Source organism: Musca vetustissima, unplaced genomic scaffold, assembly GCF_032173495.1.
Source record: "Musca vetustissima isolate MV318-11 ecotype Yass unplaced genomic scaffold, APGP_CSIRO_Mvet_v1 utg24363, whole genome shotgun sequence".
Taxonomy (NCBI): domain Eukaryota; kingdom Metazoa; phylum Arthropoda; class Insecta; order Diptera; family Muscidae; genus Musca; species Musca vetustissima.
In genome coordinates, this window is record NW_026884828.1 from 75,023 (window position 1) to 95,516 (window position 20,494).

Sequence of the window (20,494 nt, forward strand, 5' to 3'; positions counted from 1 at the left end):
TATGCCAATAGCTAAATACGATATGGCTTCCATCGATAATAATGTTAATCGCACCTGAAGTTTTAATATTAAAGCTAAACTTATATTTCAGTTGCGTTGAAACGCCTTTTCTGTCCAGAAAAACAACACCTACTAGAATTATAGAAGAAAGTTTTTCGATTTTCAATTTTTTTAGCTCTTTTATTAAAAAAGATGTTTTGATAGTATTTTACCAAACGTCTAAGTTGGGTCCGCATATTGTACTTGAAGACCCTGTTGTATATAATATCAAACAACTAAAAAATCCTATAACTTAACATGAAACAAAAAATGAATAATCTTCAATAATACACAGAGATAGGTTGAAACATTCAGCCAAAATTTTGCATTCTGTCAATGAGGTATGTTTAACACTAATTCATGTTTCTTAATTTAAAAGTCTTTTCGTAATTTTAAAGAACATACTGGAGACTAATTTAAAAATTATTAAAAAAAAAGGTTTTCCTATAGTCGGCATATGGAAAATTAAAAAAATGTTAAATAAGTACTCTGGGTATCGTATAACATATAAAAGAAATTAGTTTAGAGTGGTTTTACATAACAGAAGACATGGTTTAAATCATAAATTGCTTTAACCTCTGAAATGCGTAATTCAGTCAGGCAGAGAATTGAATAACAGGTTCCCAAAGTCGATACCATGTTTTGTAATTGTAAAACATATTTCAATAAATAAAATTATTTTATATAACTTTTTCAATACAACACTGATGGAAACCTATCCACAATCATTAACTTTTTGATATTGCTTAAGTATATTGACAAATAGTCAGAAATATGTTTCTTACATATTTGAAACAATTATGGAAAAAATGAAATAAAAAGCATCCACTAAACTTTTTTACATTTTAGACATCACACGATAATATCTAATCAACATGCATGAAGTCAAATACTTTGGGTAATGTGTTTTTAAAACATTATATGCGTTCTTACCATAGGTTATCGGGATGAACTGAAATATCATCAGAAAATGATACCATTGCTGGTGATGTAATGTGTTTTTAAAACATTATATGCGTTCTTACCATAGGTTATCGGGATGAACTGAAATATCATCAGAAAATGATACCATTGCTGGTGATGTACGCCAGCAGTTGTTACACCAAATGCATTAGAATCGAATATGCAGATATGTTTTGGGTGATGATTTAAGAATTTCAACATATTGCGGGATATTGTAATGTTTGTATGAATATAATTTCAGGACTGTTATAATATTCTTTTCCTCCAATGGATAATATCTGTAAATGAAATAAATATTTAATATATGCTATAAAGGATTCCCACTATATAATACTTACAGTGGAAGTTTTCGTAAGAAATGCCCAAAAACGCACTTGTACGGCATTATATATATCTCCCTTCCTTGGTTGTAGCTCACCATGATCAGTGTTGGCGGATATATTTTGCATACGCAATTACAAAAGCCTATGTAGATGCAAAAGTAATGTTTTAATTTGATGCAATCTGTAGTTTCAAGGTGAAAATGTTGACTGGAATAACTATAGTATAGTAATCATCGATTCTTACCAAATGCACGTTTAACTTTGTTTTCTGCTGACTCGCGTCAGCATGTCAGAAGTACACCAGAAACGTAAAAAACGGCCCGTCCCAGATAATATCCAATCGACATGGCTGAAGTAACACACGTTCAGTAAACAAATTAAAACCATGAATGGCGGACGAAAAACTTTTATTTATTAGAGTTAAACAATCTTGTACACAGACCACCTCGATGTTTCTCGTTCTTGTTTTAGAAATAAACTAGCTTTTTCGCGCCATATTGCTTCTACTCCTTCATAGTTTGTTTGAGCGTATGTTAATTTAACAATATGGCAACTTCTGAAAAAATGAACGAGAAAGAACTAAGAATATGGGAATGAAGGAACTAGTTTAGAAATAGAATTGGGTTCAAATAAAGAAACTAGATAAACGGAATATATATGAACTATAGACCTAGTTCCAATGAATGGTCGTGCAATTGAGGTGTATCCAGGAGTACTTATCAAAAAATCGTAATCATTGTTTTTCCGTGCCCATCATGAGTAGTGTTGGGAGAAATCTTTTGGATACATAGGCCTTTGAAAATGCAAATCAATGTTTAAATTTGATGAAACGATTGAAGCTAGGCACATACGTGAGTGATAGGACTAGGTTTTTGAAAACTCGTACTTTAAGGATGAGAAAAGTACAAAAATGACTACTTCCAATAATCAACGCTCAGAAAAAACGGCAGAAGCTAAAAACTCGAAACTTTGTATGTGGTTAGTCACAAGTTCGAGTGAGTGTGATAAGGTTTATTTGTGCAAAATCGTACTAAAAGTGTACGAAATGAACTAAAATTGTGTCATTGATATTGAGGGAACAGATAGGTCTAGAACTATGAAATTTAGACTGGGGTTTCATAATGGAGTGTGGAGATCGTACTAAAAATGTACTAAATTGTATAATACCAATTATTATCGACATTGGGTGAACGAATAAACCTAGAATCTGGCAATTTTGTATACAGAATACTGTTTGTTTTTAAAGTTGTACGGAAATTACATTTAGTACAGTATGGAGGTAGATTCTTGAGATGTAATTGGAATCTTTAAAATTGGTATGGAGATTGGTGTACAGGATTGAGGTTAGCTGTTGCATTTATAAATTAGTTCTGTAAGTGAAAAAATAGTTGTAAATGATGAAACAATATCCGAAAAATTAACTTTGGAAAGAAGGTCGGTATAATTGTGCAGAGATATTATAAGGAATAGGTTGTGCAAATATTACACATTTTTTGCACGAAATTGTAAATTGTACTACATTTGGAACAAATGATATTTATTGCGTAAATTGTTATAGTACTGAAATAAGTACATTTTGAATACAAATGTAGAATCCTGAACATGTGGTGAACGTTGCAATTAAAGAATCTTGAACTTTTGGTATACGATACAGTATTGCCGGGTATACATGAATTAGAAATGCAATTTTGGAAAATTGTACTAAAGTACTAAATTATTATTTGGGGACATTAATGAAGCAAAAATTCTGAAAATTGGTATGTGGTCATTATTGTTGGTGTGTAAGGTTGTAGTAGGAGATGGTTGTGAAAAAACACTGAATTGTGCTAAGAACTAAGAGATTTAAATTTAGAAAAATATGCAGTGTGAAGACAGTGGATCGCTTTTATTGTATAGAGTTGAAATAAGGTGTTTGTCGAGGTTGGTGTACTATTATTTGATTTTAATTGTTGACAACTAAAATCGTTAAATTTTATATAAGGTAAAAAGAGCTGCATTTTGAAAGTGTGTGCAACAATTTATAAATATTACAAACTTAATACATTTAGTAGTAGGTGAATGAATTGAACATTATCTTCGTAGGAGAACCGCTATTGAGTAGGTATTAGACTACATAATAATTTGGATCGCTTTAAATGTGGAGCGCTGAAATTCGGTATGGGGATCCCTATCCCTGGTATGCTTTTAAAATATACCTTTTTCTATAAACATACAATTGGTTTATTTTTGAGACTTTGACTTTGTGATCCCGCTTGGATCCGTTGTCTGTTTTTCCTTTGACTATGTTTCTGTCAAATATTTGATTACTACACTTCTAAAAAGAACAAACTAAGACAAACACGGACACTTGCTAGTTATTTATATGCACTTACCTTAAAAACACTATTCGGAGAGATTGGAATGTCATCAAAAGACGCAATGTAGTCTGATTTCTTGTGATATACATCAGCAGTTGTTGCATCAATTTCCTTTCCTTAAAATCGAAACATCCGTCTTGCATATGCGGCGTATAAGGGAGTACTAATCAAAAAACGTAATCATTGATTTTTTGGTCCACCATTAGCAATGTTGGGGGATATATTTTGCATACACAATTACAAAAGCCTACGAAGATACAAACATAATGTTTTAATTTGATGCACTCTGCTGTATAGTGTAGTATTCATTTATTCTTACCAAAAGTTCGCCAGAAATATAAAAATTAGCTACACGATCCATACCAGATAATATCCAATCGACATGGTTGAATGGAAAACATGGACTGACGAAAGAAATGAGAAAAACTATTATTGCGTTTTTTTAGAATTGAACAATCTTGTACAGAGCCCAGAACGATCTTTCTCTTTCTTTTTTAGAAAGGCACTAGTCGTTCGCGCCATATTGTTTCGACTCTTGATAGCGTATGTTTATTTAACAGTGTGGCAACTTCCGAAAAATGAACCAGAAAGAACGAAGAATGTGGGAATAATGGAACGAGTTTAGAAAAAGGAACGCGATCAAATAAAGAAACTAGATAAACTAATGGAATATATTTTTAAGTGAGTTATTTATACTCTAGAGCTTAATGATCTACTCGACTCGAAAGAGTATAAAAAACTCACTTAAAAATATATTCCATTAGTTTATCTAGTTTCTTTATTTGATCGCGTTCCTTTTTCTAAACTCGTTCCATTATTCCCACATTCTTCGTTCTGTAGTTTTTATTAATACATTATTTATATGAACTTACCTTAAAAAACGCTATACGGTTAGAATTTCATCAGATGTTGCCATTCAGACAATGCAGTGCTGGTGTCTTGGAATATACATCAGCAGTTGTTGCACCAATTTCCTTAATATCGAAACGTTATGTTTAAATTTGATGCACTTATATTTTTTGATTTTTTAGGTTTGATTGAAAGAATAAAATGTATAATTTCATTTAATTCGGGTGTAAATTAATACGTATGATTGTATGACGAATTAATCTAATACGACATTGCCGAACATAGTTATGAACTACTTAATAATGGAGTATTCCCGTACTCAAAAAGTGGTAAAGGGGAAATCGAAAACAATTTCGATTAGTAGAAGACTCTTGTTGGTTTTGGAACAGAGATTAAATCGGCATGTACATAGCGCTTAGTCAAATTATACCAATTGCCATAAAGAAGAGGTCTTGGCTACATGGATTTTGGTTTCAGAATTTATAGCATGTTGATGAATTTGTATATGTATGTAGGTATACCTATACGGCATGCTTAAGATATAAAAGTAAATTCATTGGAACAATGTGTTTGATCTATTGCCGTCTGATGGATAGATTTAGAACCATTCTTCGGGATGTGGCAACATTAAGTTTAAGTAGGGATACATTTCATAACCGGTACGAACAAATTCGGTTTTCCACACTAAAATTCATATTGCAAAAACTGCAAAGGCAAATATGTGTGATTATTTACCTTTGCTGACTGGCCATAGTAAAGGGATTAAGTAAATAATGTTCGTATTGGATGTGGAATTTCCGCTCTTCAACTTGCTACCTACCTGCATTATGGTGTAACAGATGTTACATTTGCAAATTTCAAGACTAATCCACATACAATGCTTGTGTTCAAGGAAGAGCAGGTATTTCGTTCAAATGCAAAGGAAAATGGTAGATCCACACATAAATGTATATTTGTAGGAATACCGTGTGAAAAACGCTACAACAACTGGTTTGCCAAGGCGAACTCTAAACGTTTTCGTTGTTGGGGATTGTTTTCAGAAACGTCTTTTAATTAATGAATCCACCCTATAGCAACGAAGAATTCCGAAATATGAGTCTGTGCGTATGTCTCTTCTTTCTTTGCAACGGAGACACCTTGCAACAGCTGCATTCACATCCCTGCACATGTAAGGGATATGTGTTTACAACGTTGTTTTATTTTTACCTGCAACGACAAGTAGCAGCTGAGAAGTGTATTCTCTTTTCGACAGGACGAAGGAATTTACGGCACAACTGTACTAATACACTCAAATTAGAGTTGGTTTTCTTTAAAATCCAAACACATTCACACAGAATTACAGATGTTCAGTGAAATATCCTTGCAATCGGCGAGTTCCTGCTCTGCTTAGTTTTTATAGAGACCTACGAATAAATCATTGTACAGATTAATACAGTCGATGTATGGCTGGAATGGTTGGGAAAAACAAGTTCAATACATAATACTAACCCTGAGATATATACATGTCGCTTGATGGCATATTACTTGGATGTATCTCAAATAAATGACACTTTGATATATGAATGTATCTTAAAGATCAGATACAATTGTATTGTTTTTTTTTTTTTTTTAATGACGCATCAAACGCGTGTGCTGGGCATTTGATAAAGCAACGTTAAAAATTTTGTATTTACGCATCATTTTGAAATATCTACCTATGCTCTCTTTTTGGATTCTCTCTCTCACACACACTAATAAAAACGCTCTCATTTTCTCTCCTTGACAGGCGTTAATTTTAAAAATGTGCCCTCAACGTCGGAGAGGTAGAAAATTTTCCCACGGAAAAACCAACAACAAGGGGTTTTGCGCTCTCTCTCTTTTAATCTCTTCTTCTTCTTCATATATACCTACATTACTCATATACTATACTCATTCGTATTTAGATCTTCAGCCATTCAACAAATCGACAACGAGGTGGCGAGTAATTTTGTTTTAATTTTATAAATTGTAATATAAAAAGTGCTAAAATGCTAATCTAAAAATAAGAAACAAAAAAGAAACCGATTTAAAAGTAAGGAAATAAATTCATCGGCATATGTTTGTGCATTAAGAAGATTTCGCAAACTCTTGCATCAGCAAATTCGAAGAGAACAAAAATATAATATTATAATAAAAAATACGCTAAATACTCCGCGAGTTTACTAATGTTAGTTACAACACAACAACCGACGTGCAGAAATTAAAATTAAAGCAGTAGTTAAAAGATACTAATGAGTATTCTGTGGATAATAAGAAAAGATACAAACTTGGCATTGTGATATCTACAAGATATACATACGTACATACATACATAAAAGAATTATAAAATATTTTTGTGTCAAACACATTCAAGTACGGAAATAACCAGGCAGGCAGTTCAGTGTGTAAAGGAATCTGGAATACACAATGGAACGAAATACAGCTGTACCACTTGCCACGTCTAGCATGAGTTCTCCTGCAGCAGCTGCCATTAAAACAGAATATTCATCGTCTGCATCCCCGTCGTCGCCCTCAATTGCTGCGGATAGTAGGTCAAACAGACATTTCACCAGAACATCGGGCATCACTAATAACTGCTCTTTAAATGCAGCATATGCCACCCTTCTTAGCACACCAAAGAAACATTTGTTGGATACTGTAATGCTACAGACAATACGAAAGAAACTGGCAACACCGGGTGGTGTGTTTGAACTACAATCCTTGCGTCTGGACTGTACCGTCGACTCTGCCGTGAAAGTAATACAGGATAAATATATAATATGTGCGAGATCAAAACATGCGGGCGAGTCCAAGGGCCAGTCGTGCTACCGTCATTTGGTAGACATGAATATGTCGAATCTTGTATGTACGGATATTTATACGGGAGAACAGTATGCCGTGAAAATAATCAACGAGCCCTTTCACAAGGTGCAAGAAGCCTATTTCAAACTACAACTAGAAGGTGAAAAGCGCTGTAGCAGCATCTATGGCCATCAATTGATACGCGAAGTACATGATGTTGTTCCAATGGATAAACAACGAACATACATCATTTTAGCAGCCGCCAACAAGAATTCGGAATCCAGTAGTAGCCCAGTCTCAGAGGTGTATGAGGATTTGCACACATACCTCAGGGAAAACCACCGACTTTGCGAGACAGAAGCACGAACGCTATTTCACCAGATCTGCGAAACTGTTCTTATCTGTCACAGAAATGGAATTATACTACGTGACCTTAAACTCAAACGTTTCTTTTTCATAGACGAAGCAAGGTAAGTAAATATCACAGGCATTGAAAATGTATAATGATCTACCGATTCTAAGCAATCTCGTTCCGGATTAGGGATTGCTAGGATGCAGTAGTTCGATAAAAAAACATTTAATTTTATAATTCTGGCATTCGTCATTACACGGTGACGTATATTCTCCTTACACACATCAGTACATGCTTATCATTACGCACACATTCGCATACAAATGTGGATATGTATGTTAGCCTTCCAACATGAATGCTTAAACTCGTTATTGGCATTAACATGCAAATGAATAACGAGATAAAAACTCCAAACAACGAAATGCAAACGGCTAAAACGAATACAAAAGTATTTTCGGTATTGGTAACATTGAACGTTTTTGGAATGTTGAAATCAATAACATTGAAACACTCCTCGTCCAATTTATCTATGGCAGCGACTACAAATCATTTCGAAATGATTATGGTATCGAATATTCTTTTTCAGAAAGAAGAACAGTAAATATCAAACAACCGTTTTCTTCTCAGGTCATTATTGAATGCTGCTAAATGAGATATTTTGGTGTTTCATATCGTCGTTATAAAGAAGTATTGCCATATTGTAACCGAAATTTGCAACCGAATTTTTCGTAATAAGAAGTCTAGAAGTGCAAGTGATTTCGTTTGCTAAAATTTAATCAGATCTCTTAATTCTCAGTTCTTTGTGTATTTCTTATTGAATACACAAGTAGTAATTGAATCTAAAAAAATAGGACGTCACTTAAATTATAGATATAACCTGTATTATATGCCATACAAGTCATGAAATGGAAATTGTATTACCAAATACTTGAAACAGTTCGTCACGTTTGCCTTCAAAGCACACACACGCACATTTCTAAGGTCATTGAACATTTGACTTATAAACCAAATGTGTTCTCTCGCAGAAATAAAGTTTCATTTAGTTATTCCTATATTTATATTGCGGGTTGATCGGCTTTTGATCATGACATCCATTTTGTTATTGTTGTATTACAAAATCACATTAACAAATTGTCTTTTTCCTATTCATATTTTTTTTTCTTAAATCGATTCGAGGTCATTTGAGGTAATTGTGTTATTATTTCTGTATAGTAAATGTTTACCCCTACATAAATAGCTGGTGCGACTAGCGTTCTCTCTCTTCTTTCTGTTAAATATTTTCACCTTGTATCTGGCAATGTGTCTTAACGTTTCATGGAGTTGCCGTGCTCTTCTTCACCAACCAACCAGCCAACCTACCAACAAAAAGCAACACTTTGTGATAGTGTGCTTGGATTTGTGTGTGTTTGTGTATTGATATCAGGGTCAGTTCGAGGTTTTATGCATTGTTGTAATACTTGTTGAAATTTTAGGTTTTGGGTGTTGTTGCGATCACTGCTGACTGAATGTCGTGTATTACTACGATTGAGTTTATGAGCGATCGTGTTGGCAATGAATTTATTACAACATGCATATGTCTGGGCGTATCTGTTGTGTGTGGCAAGCAAGAGAACTAGAATATATACACACTCTTTTTAAATTTATATGTACGCGTATAAACAATCTTGAAAACTTTCAATACTGATAAAAATATATAATTATTTATATTTTCAGAACAAAATTGCAATATGAATCTCTGGAAGGCTCAATGATTCTTGACAATCCAGAAGACGACACACTAAGCGAAAAAATTGGCTGCCCACTATATACTGCACCCGAGTTGCTCTGTCCAGAACCAAAGTACAAAGGCAAGCCTGCCGATATGTGGGCATTGGGAGTTATATTGTACACCATGCTTGTTGGCCACTATCCATTCTTTGTAAAAGGAAACAGCAATCTTATTTCTATTATTCGACAATGTTTTGTGCAGCTTCCGGGCCATTTATCACGTTCTGCCAGGTGGCTACTATTGGCGCTACTGCGGAAAAACATAAACGATCGAGTGCCAATAGAACACATATTTCTGTCCCCCTGGTTAAAGGAGCAGAGGCCATTTCACATGTACATACCAGTTGACGTCGAAATTCCCGTTGAAGAATCACTAGGAGGAAATAATTCAATGGATTGTGAAGATTCAGACGAAGATGTTGGCGTGCAACCTTTGGATTATTCATGTAATGGTCTCAGCCTCAATTGCAGTTATTCGTATGCTGAAATGGGTTGACCTACATTTGAGTTTTTAGAGCAATAGTATTTTAATGGACACGCCATTAAAGTTTGATGTCAGCAATATTGAAACGACATCAACTACAAACTCTGGCCCGTTTGCACCCACTACTGGGCTTAAAGATCCTGCATATATCAACTTTTTCACTCATATACTTACATCAGATGACACAGCCATGTTGTCAACCCGCCTGTACATTTACATTGAGAGTGTGAGACTGAAATATGGTAGACCATTCATCGTGCTGAAAGTGCAATGTCAAGTTCTACATTCACAACCTGTAAATAAATATAAAATAGATTTTGTTATACACTTAATTATAAAAATGTTGCCTTGATTATATATGGAGATATATTTATTCGAAGTTCTTCCAATGTTTCTATTTGAAAAAGTAGTTTTAAGTTAAACTTTTTGTTTAATTCGTATAGAATCGAAAAATAGTTTTATTTTTGTTCCAAGATTGAGTAATAAAAAAATTTGATCTCATTATCTTTAAAATTTATTTTATTAATTGTGGTATATGGGTACTATATGTTATCACATTTAATTTTCTATATTCAAATTCAAAACGAACGAATTTGAGTACTTTTCAAAATGGTACAAAAAAATAAAAAAAACACACATTTTTTTAGAGTCGGATAATGATGGAGTTTAAATGTAAGCCTTAGTAAATATATTTTAAAAATTGTGATCCTCTTTATTGTAATATTTGTGGTAGGCCGGATTATTAAGTCGACAGCCAGCAAAAAACCTTTCATTTCGTAGAAAATAGAAAAACAGACTGAAATTTGCGAAGGTTCATTTCAACTGGAGTGTCAAAAAATTGTGGACTGTGCAAGACTTATGTTCTGGGTTTTTTCTCGGGCAAGGGATTGGATTAATTTAGACAATTTATAGAAATATGGATCGCTTAATGTAGGAAGCCGGAAAAAGTAGCCTGAGAAGCAATATCGCCAGAAATACTTAATTCTTGAATGTCCTCTATGCCTAAAGGATGTGCGAGTGTACTCCACAATAACAACAAAATATTGATTTTCTGTACTGTAAGGGGAATAGCGGGAACGATAATTCATTCCAAAAAAAATGTTTCAAAGGTAATTTTTGAGCGAAGTTAATAATCCTAGTTCACATGAGAGCCACACATGAACTCTTTCTAACATCGGATTCCGATGTTCCAGTGAGCAGTTATCATGCCCGTAATCAAAAATAAGGACATTTCATTAATCAACACAAACAACAACAACTATATTCAGTAAATTATTTTTCTTATCTTTTAAGTCTTCAAACCTTAACACGCATTGGTATTCATTTACCAGCTCATTGAAAATCTTGAAAATACAAAATCGCGAATGGGGGGCGTTCCCTTAAATGAGGGTACTTTAGTTTTGTACGTTTACATTTGGGACATAAAATATTTATTTGATTTTTTAATTATTTGTTCATTAATGTAAGTATTAATACCTTAATAAGTAAATAAATAAATAAAAAGAAATATAAAAAACAACATAACCCGTGTTTTCTTCAAAAAATATATATGCATAAATACGCTTTTTGTTTGGCTGATATCACGGATTGTGTCTTTTTTTTCAAAGAGACGTAAATCCAATTTGTTGCTTTAAAAATTTTTTAAAACAAAACATACCATTTTTTATATTGCAACAACGTGAAATTATTGTCACTGCCATGATGCGTCTTCACCTAAGGTTACCCGAACCAGTGTCATTTAGTGCTGTATTTGCAGTGACAGCTTTCAAGCTGACGTATGTGGTTAATACCAACATGTCGGTATAAAGAAACAGCTGTGTATCGTTGGCTAGACATTGGTGTAAATATTTATTAAAAAAATACTTAATTTTTAAACATTCCAGACGTTAACCGTATAGAAATTTATCTGTTCTATTAAATAACTAAACCGTATACATTTATGCACAAATATTAAAACTACAAGTCATTAAAATGTCTAATCTCAAAGAAGACATGATTAACAGACAGCTAGCAAAAGGTAGGTATCGTTCGTCAATGTATTTCGTATACACATCCATGCAGACTATATTGTAATGTTTCTAATATTCAAAAGGTATTTTTGATAAACGTGCCACGTAAATCTGTTAGTTCTTTTTCACATTCGTATGTCAACGGTGAAAAGATGCGGTTGACAAGGCTTGTATTGGCGCAGGAGGCGTTCTTTACAGCTAGGCCAAAGTTCAATATGTAGTGTCAATGAAATGCGTTAATGGAACTTCTCTTCTCCGAAAGTAAAAATGAGTGTAATGGCAGATTGACTACGGAATATTAGAAGCCACTGTGCCAATAACCCGAAACTCGTTTGGAAATGAATGAGACGCGAGATATGAGAAGTATGTGTCTTTGTTATACTGTTGGGTACTTATAATCGCCACCGACTCAGGTGATTTCGGTGGGCAGTTGCTATCTTCTGTTGGTCTGCTCAGTTAGCGTAATAGTCCGACTCTTATGTCGACGATTTGTTCACTGTTTTGCGAAAATTATTCACTCTCTCACTTTCTCACGGTTTCTCGCGTTGGGTTTGTTAATATATTTTGGTTGAGCACGAAGAGATGTTCGTTGCAAAACCCACTTTGTTTATAGATCTGTTCATTTGACTGTATTGGCCATCGTATTGGACTTTCGATTTTGAAATTTCATTCAGTTTTTAACCACGACTTCAGTCAGTTTAACTTCAACCGGTTCCGCGTTTGTTTTATAATCACGTAAAATTTTAAATGTGCAATTTACGACGTGATTCTCACTTTGTCGCCTGAATAACCTGCAATCATGAAAGTAACTGGGCACGACGTCTCAAAATATTCATGTAATTTAAAATTGATGAAATTACAGTCGCCTGGTGAAAAGAAATGCACGAGTACCACCTATGCCGTTCCAATAATTACTATGCACAAACCACAAAAGACACACGCCAAAAAGAGTCCTTGGCGCAATGTTTCTAAAGCTAACGCTTCATATCAGAACAATTCCGTTAATTCCAAAGTACGGCCGAACAAAACAATCGTTCGAGAACGTGGGGAAAAAAGTGACAATTTGTGTACATGTTCCGATTCTCGCCTGAAGGATGATTATCTATGTAAGTCAATTTGTTTGTTGATATCTCTAGAAAAAATATTGGAAGATATCTTATTAAAATGTTATTTAATATTGCAGTTGATTTCCATAGTGTCGACGATATGATTGACTATTCTTTACTCCTCACAGTGAAATGTTGTTTTTATTGTCGACGTACTGATAAGCACGCCACCTTCAATATTTATAATTACAAATACATTCTTAAATTTTCGTATGTGAATTTTTATTAGTTCGGCTAGTAGGTTTGAACACATTCGAAATACATTCTTGTCCACTGACACTACTACCGATTTTGATAAGTTCAATGAATTCGATCATTAATTACCTGATGGCCAATTTCCGTAAGAAATTATTCCGATGGTGTTTTTTAAGTCTCTTCTTTATTGACATTCTACTTTAAGTTTTCGTGTCCCAGTCTCGCAAATTTAAGTTTACTGTTTTTGTTATCGATGGGATAAGGGAAATTTTGAAATTCCAATAGATATAAGTGAATACGTATTTTAAATACGTGTGTGCTTTTCTTGTACTGTATTACGCAAAACTGTTGATATGAGCGTTTAGAAATGACCCATACATATAATATATACATTTTTACTGTAACACGAGATATATTTAGTAGTTGTTTAGTGAATTTGATTTTTTACTTTATCCAAACAATATTATTCTCAATATGTTTTAGCAATGCCTTGGTTTGGAATGGACATTGGAGGCACACTTACAAAATTAGTATATTTCGAACCTAAAGATATCACACCTAGCGAACAAGATGAGGAAGCAGAAAGTTTGCGCAGCATCCGACGATATCTGACGAAAAATTCAGCTTATGGCAAAACGGGCCATAGGGATGCTCATTTACAGGTGAGTGAGATGACTCCAATCAGACCAACATCACCGGAAGTAATATAAAACCTTGTAAACATTTCCAAATTATGGCTTACCTTATACTATACATTAGACAAACAGTTTCAGTGGCCACAAAATAAAAAGAGATTCATCCATATTGTTATTATAAAGACCTTTGTTCACATATAAAGCTCAACATTTACGTATGTAGATATTTGTCATTACTTCTAAATATTTCCATTTATTAGCATAACAAAATGCATTTTAATTAGGGCGGACAGAGAGCTCTATTGGGTATTAACATTGTGATAATATGAAAAGTGTGCGTAGTGCACAAATATGTACGATTTAAATACATATAAAGGATTATTCGGATCCGGAAATGGAATCCATATTACGATAATGGATTTGGTAATATTTACAAAAACTTAAAATCATGCTTTTATTTGCCTGTTTGCATTTTTATGACTGTATATTTCAATTTTCTTTATTTTTCGTTAAAGCATAAACAAATTTGGCCATTTGTACACATTTGTTTTTAATTCATAATTCCTTTTCTACTTTAAAATTATTTGCGGTAGGAATTAGTGGGTCTATCAAAGGGTTTCGGAGAAAATGCGTACAATTAAGAGATAATTGTAGATACATTCATATGGATACATTCAAAATGTTCAAAGCAAAATCAAATAGTATAAGAACTTTTGTTAGTTTCAACAATCAATGATTCGGTTTATAGTTTATTCATTATGCCTAACTGTTTTCAGATGGACAATGTGGAAATACGCAAAAGGAAAGGATCGCTTCATTTCATACGTTTTCAAACCACAGATATGGGTAACTTCTTGTCATTAGCCAAACAAAAAGGGATGGCAGAATTGGTGACAACAGTATGTGCAACAGGAGGTGGTGCTTTTAAGTTTGAAAATGATTTTCGCGAGGTAAGTAATAAAAATATTAGTGTTACTGGTACGATATAATGCATAGATTGACACTCCGGAATAAGTATTTGCATAATTAGACTACGAGGTTTGCAAAAAGATTTATTTTACACATTTCTTAGACTATTTGAAGAGAGAGCAACAAACTAGCTGATAATTCTTTTTATCAGTAATTATATTGTATTTCAAAATAAATAGTCATATGGTTAAAAGGTTGAACAGCAAGTTTTGTTATTATTTGGAGTTTTCTAGAGAACTAATTATAATAAATTCGATACTTTCCTTTATGTGAATCTGTCAGTATGAAGCGTGCTTATTTTGTGCGACCGACACTGAATATATATTTTGCTTTAAACTATTGTTGTGTCATGCGAACATATATTTTTTTACAGCAAGTGAACATGAAATTGGCGAAATTTGATGAACTCGATACTCTTATTAAAGGCATCCTTTTTGCTGAAATTCAAAACCGAACCGAATGCTATTACTATGAAAATGCCAGGGATATAATGTAAGTTATAAAAATAAGATTAACCTATTCAAATGTACCTAAGATATTATAATATCCGATCCATTTACAGGAAAAGTGAAAAGAAAGCCTTCGATTTTTCACAGCCATATCCATTCATTTTAGTCAATGTTGGGTCTGGCGTTTCTATACTTGCTGTATATGGCCCGGACAACTACAAGCGAGTTTCGGGTACAAGGTATGATTAATCATATTTATATCTACTGGATAATGAAATGTAACTCTTTTATTTTAGTTTGGGGGGTGGAACGTTTCTTGGCCTTTGTTGTCTATTAACTGGTTGCAACACATTCGAAGAGGCAATTCAACTTGCTACCAAAGGTGATAATCGTAAAGTAGACAAATTGGTTCGGGATATTTATGGTGGTGACTACGACCGTTTCGGATTAACTGGCGATCTTGTGGCTTCCAGGTATGTCAATTACACTATGCAACATTATTTGACGACTATATAAAGAACCCAGAAGGACATATTAATCACAAGTCAAGTTTTTGTGTTATGACGTGATGACGTATTTGCCGGTAACTCTACAGTTCATAAATAAAAGCTTCATATCTTTGTTTGCGGCTATTGCAGGTTATTTTTCAGATGACTTGTCTACAGTCAAATCGAATGAGGAATATGTCTGTAAAACATATTATCCTTCTATCTCGAGTGCTAATAAATTTCGGACACATTATGAAGAACTGCTAAACACTTTTATTACATTACATTTATTAATTTATTACATTGTAAACCAGATTTTCAGATAAAAGCCCTTTTTCCGGTTTTAATCATCACGTTAACTGTTCGTATATATTATGTTTTATGAACAAAGTAAACAGGGACTATAAAAACATTGATTTGGAATATTTAATTTACGGTTCAAGAATATAAGGACAAAAATGTACAAAGACTCGAGATGTTTAAAAAAATATTTGTCATTCGATTTGACTACTGTAGTCATTTTATCTGAAAAAATAATCTGCAACATCCGCAAACAAATAAAGTAAAGTATTTTCTTTTTGAACTTTAGAGATGCAACAAATCCATCAATTCATAACTCAAATACTTGACCTATGGCAAATTTGTCCTTCGTGGTTCTTAATGTGCTCATCAAGAGCTCGATTTTGTTGCACAGTGATATTCATTAATTTCCAACTGATTCGCTTTTTTATAGTTTCGGACAAATGCACCTGAAAGACAAGCGAACCTCAGTATCACGAGAAGATCTTGCAAACGCGACATTAGTTACAATTACCAACAACATAGGTTTGATTGCCCGTATGTGTGCGCTGAACGAAAAAATGGACAAGGTTAGTTAGTTAATTGTATGTTGCAGTTGACAAAATTACATTACATTCTTTCACCTATAGGTCGTGTTTGTTGGCAATTTCTTGCGTGTTAATCCCATAGCCATGAAATTGTTGGCCTATGCAATGGAATTTTGGTCAAATGGTACACTTAAGGGATTATTTTTGGAGCACGAAGGATACTTTGGTGCTTTAGGATGTTTACTTCAATTCAACGGCGAAATAGCTGCTGCTCTAAATGAGACGCCTGATAAATGCACAGCCCCTCCAAAGTCACCCACAGATCCACTGCAACCAGTAGACGACGCACCTAGCGGAACCGGTGACACCACCTCGCCAAAAGAGCAACAAAGATAGTTTTTAATTTGCTTTTGAACGGTGCCTTTATTTATTTTAAGCATTAAGCACATTACTTCCACCACATTTTCATATAGACTACGTGTAACCTATTATGTTTTGGTCTTTGCTTTTACCACTAGTAGATAGCATAAAAATATTGTAATCTATATAGCCTACACATTCTCCTTAGGGATACAGGGCTAATGGTAACGCCGATTTAAAAAGATTCGTAATATCAAAAGAATTTGTAAAATAATTATTTCTCATTTAGTTTTATTTGTTTTTGGTATTGAATAATTTGCTATTTTAAGTCGTATGCCGACGGTCGTCCTGTCGGAATCCAAAGGACTAGAAATATACAATGCACAACATTAAGATTTTTTGCTTCTTATTGTGATTTGTTCGTTTTTTATGCTTCTAGTTTTAGAATTATTGACTATTTATATTCATTGTATTTTGTTTTATGTTGACAAATATAATAAACTAACTTCAGATGATTGAATGGTAACAGAATACTTTATTATAAACAATTTATAATTAACGAAACACATTGATACGACTGTAGTCTCTACTTGTTGCGCAACTCACTTTGAAGTCCATTACATGCACACTGCGATCAGTGGCCACGAATAAATATCGGCTGTCACAGGCTATACTGTATACTGGAGATGATGAAAAATCTCGTCGACGTTTGTCTCTGGACTGTGGGAAATATAACTGCATGTGCTTCCCCGGTACACGTATGTCGTATAAATTGACCCGACTATGATGTTTGGTCCCACACAAAACTGCATATAAACCATCGTAGTCCAGACAATAAAAAGATGAATCGAAAGGATCCTCCCAAATATGTTCGTCTTTGTCCGAACGACGGTCATACATTCGAAAGGTTGTATCGAAGTTAGCGGTGAAAAGCACATTGTCATCTTTGATTTTGAGATCGTATATTGAAATTGTATTTGAATTTAATACAGTTTCAATCCCGCTAAAATAAGAATTTCATCGTTTTATATAAAAATGTATACAAAAAAATTATAAGCATTACAAAATGAGATTACCTGGATGAACAAAATACTTAGGAAATACATATTATTCACGCACTAAAGCAAAAATAAAAAAATGTTTGCCGAGACAATTCACCGAAGCAGGGCAAATATTCATGAATAGAAGTGTGAGATCTAATGTGGCTAATTTGATTTATAGTTCTATCTACATTTGAAACTTTCGAAAGAGCAGGTCATCAATTTGACAGCTGTCCAGCAATTTCTTTATTAACCAATAATATTTACCGATAAACTGGTTAGAGAAACGTTTTTGATGAATATCCAAGAATATATCATTAAAGGGCCTGAAAGTCTGTATATTTGGCTAAGCTATTTGCAGTAACTCCAAAATTATTTGGCCTGTAACTTTACGACGTATGTCCAACTAGTTAATCTCTCTATGACCGTAGATATCATAGAAAGTTACTGCTAGATAAGATATATTATGTTGAAATTTGTTTTTAGTGGAGTTGAAGAGAGTCTATACGAAAATGTTGAGAAATACGAGTCGGTGAGGTGCACAACTACATTGCATATGTCTAATCTCATGTAGGAAACCTAATACGGCACATATTTTACATCCAACCATCAACATTTGTCTACCCCTCTATTAAATAGGCAAACAGGATGAAAACAATGGCTTCCTTCATCCTATCCCAAATGCAAGGTTCGACCGGACTGGAAAACCTGATGGGGTTTTCTCTGTGTGGTGAATGCATCAATACTCATAAAATATCAATGTAGTAAAAATAAAGTAATCGTATTGAGAAATTGATCAACAGATACTCCCTCGGATATGAAGGTAAAAAAAAAGAATATAAGTTACAAGAATAAAGATTATAACAAATGATTAGAAAACAACAATAATCGAGTCTGACCAATTGTATCTACATTTGATGACAATGCATGGATCGGCTGTAAATATTTACTAACACAGGCGAACAAAAATCAATGCAGTGAAGACGACGCCAGGGTATGAATAATTTGCAATAAATGTCTTGCCTGGTTGCCAAATAAATGAACAAGCCATTTGAGGTTAATTCGCAAACAGAACACATTGGCCTATAAATATCCTGAACATGCTTATTCTAGATAGTTGTGCACAAGTAGTGACATAGTACTCCAGGATATTGAGATTCTGCCTATTTACAGCGAAAAAAAAATGCAAGCTTTTACTTTTGATGCCTAGCGGCTAAGAAATCTAGAAATCTACCATTTCACGCCAAGTGAATATGAGTATTAGCTCAGGATTCTGCAACTTGCATGAAATTGTAATATATTGCACGGTGCTCATAAAACACACGCAATATACTTCGCATTTCGAATAAGTACTATGGATAAACATATAAAAGTACTGGATTCAACATCCTTTAGTTTGTATAGTCACCAAGTAAATAAAAAATAGTATGGTGTAATTAAGTCAAATTTCATAAAAGAAATAAAATTATTGACAATCTTCTATTACTGTCCTGTACCAATACAACGCAAATTTAAATTAAATTTCAAAATGTTTTGCTCAATAAAGAAATAGGTATATGTAGATATATGGTAAAAATATAGAACTAAATCAAATTCTCTTCGACATACCTTTCAACATCGATTTCATGCAGAGCGCGGCGTTCTATGATGGAATCATATAGACCACCATATAGACGGGTTCCACTGTTATTGAATTGCAATGTTTTGTACGAGAGATTTGAATTTGACATTAAATCCAGATATAATAGACCCATTTCCTCCGTTCTACGCCATATTTTTGCACAGTGATCGGTACTTGTTGCATACATATTACATTCAAAGTCAACACATCTCATATATTCTTTGGGAGAATGAAGCTGTTGTTCCGTTAAATACCCGTCTTCATATATAAAACAAGTGCCAGATACTCTGCCAGCAAATATGGAATCACGCTTTTTGGTAAAATCTGCTATGTCACTATTGTTCACTGATGAAATTTCATTGTTATATTTTCTTTGAACTGCTTCGTTCTTCAAACGCTTGTGTTGACTTATATAGCTGGCGTACGACAAATACAACCAATCTCTATCGAGTATCAGTTTTGTTGGAAACATTTTAGAACGATGGAAGTATTGTTGTTCACGATAACAGCCATTTAACCAATTTTGAGCAATTGTCATCCGATGTCCAAACGAAAGGGAACATTGGGTGCTGAAATATTTACAACAAAATTAAAAAAATGCAATATCGTCCTTAAGATGAAATCATAAATATCTGCTTATTAGTGAGACTTCCAATATAATCTTTTCTTACCGTTTCATTATGCTTGGATTATTACGACGCCCGCACATAAGCAGATCCAGAGTTTTGAGGCTGAAAATATTATTTTCGATGATTTCCTTCAAAACCCAATGAACTTTACAAAGGTTTTGCAAGTCATTTTCACTGCAGAATGAAAATATCTTCATCAAACAGTCAGTGTTAATATCCAGAAATCGAATCAT

The 20,494-nt window shown here is 33.7% G+C and overlaps 3 protein-coding genes across 3 annotated transcripts; 2 read left to right on the plus strand and 1 right to left on the minus strand.

Moving 5' to 3' along the window:
- The first annotated feature begins 6,868 nt into the window (after positions 1 to 6,868).
- LOC133331870 (tribbles) lies at positions 6,869 to 9,945 on the plus strand. The gene is made up of 2 exons (XM_061540260.1): positions 6,869 to 7,800; positions 9,396 to 9,945. Exons 1-2 carry the CDS (start codon positions 6,956 to 6,958, stop codon positions 9,943 to 9,945), a joined length of 1,395 nt encoding a protein of 464 aa, XP_061396244.1. The 5' UTR covers positions 6,869 to 6,955.
- Positions 9,946 to 11,867: 1,922 nt separating this feature from the next.
- On the plus strand, positions 11,868 to 17,007 carry LOC133331871 (pantothenate kinase 3). Its single transcript, XM_061540261.1, has 8 exons — positions 11,868 to 11,950; positions 13,727 to 13,905; positions 14,655 to 14,828; positions 15,221 to 15,339; positions 15,410 to 15,535; positions 15,593 to 15,769; positions 16,518 to 16,653; positions 16,714 to 17,007. The coding sequence occupies exons 1-8, from the start codon at positions 11,905 to 11,907 to the stop codon at positions 17,005 to 17,007; spliced, it is 1,251 nt and encodes a 416-aa protein (XP_061396245.1). The 5' UTR covers positions 11,868 to 11,904.
- Positions 17,008 to 17,524: 517 nt separating this feature from the next.
- On the minus strand, positions 17,525 to 20,494 carry LOC133331872 (F-box/WD repeat-containing protein 4). The gene is made up of 3 exons (XM_061540262.1): positions 20,304 to 20,494; positions 19,620 to 20,201; positions 17,525 to 17,974 (listed from the first exon to the last, which is right to left on the minus strand). The coding sequence occupies exons 1-3, from the start codon at positions 20,492 to 20,494 to the stop codon at positions 17,527 to 17,529; spliced, it is 1,221 nt and encodes a 406-aa protein (XP_061396246.1). The 3' UTR covers positions 17,525 to 17,526.

Coding starts and splice junctions, on each gene's coding strand:
- LOC133331870 (XM_061540260.1), top strand. CDS start 6,956: ATGGAACGAAATACAGCTGTACCACTTGCCACGTCTAGCATGAGTTCT. Junction 7,801..9,395: donor TTTTTCATAGACGAAGCAAG/GTAAGTAAATAT, acceptor TTATATTTTCAG/AACAAAATTGCAATATGAAT.
- LOC133331871 (XM_061540261.1), top strand. CDS start 11,905: ATGTCTAATCTCAAAGAAGACATGATTAACAGACAGCTAGCAAAAG. Junction 11,951..13,726: donor TAACAGACAGCTAGCAAAAG/GTAGGTATCGTT, acceptor AATATGTTTTAG/CAATGCCTTGGTTTGGAATG. Junction 13,906..14,654: donor ATAGGGATGCTCATTTACAG/GTGAGTGAGATG, acceptor AACTGTTTTCAG/ATGGACAATGTGGAAATACG.
- LOC133331872 (XM_061540262.1), bottom strand. CDS start 20,494: ATGATTCGATTTCTGGATATTAACACTGACTGTTTGATGAAGATATTT. Junction 20,202..20,303: donor AATCCAAGCATAATGAAACG/GTAAGAAAAGAT, acceptor TAAATATTTCAG/CACCCAATGTTCCCTTTCGT. Junction 17,975..19,619: donor CATGAAATCGATGTTGAAAG/GTATGTCGAAGA, acceptor TTCTTATTTTAG/CGGGATTGAAACTGTATTAA.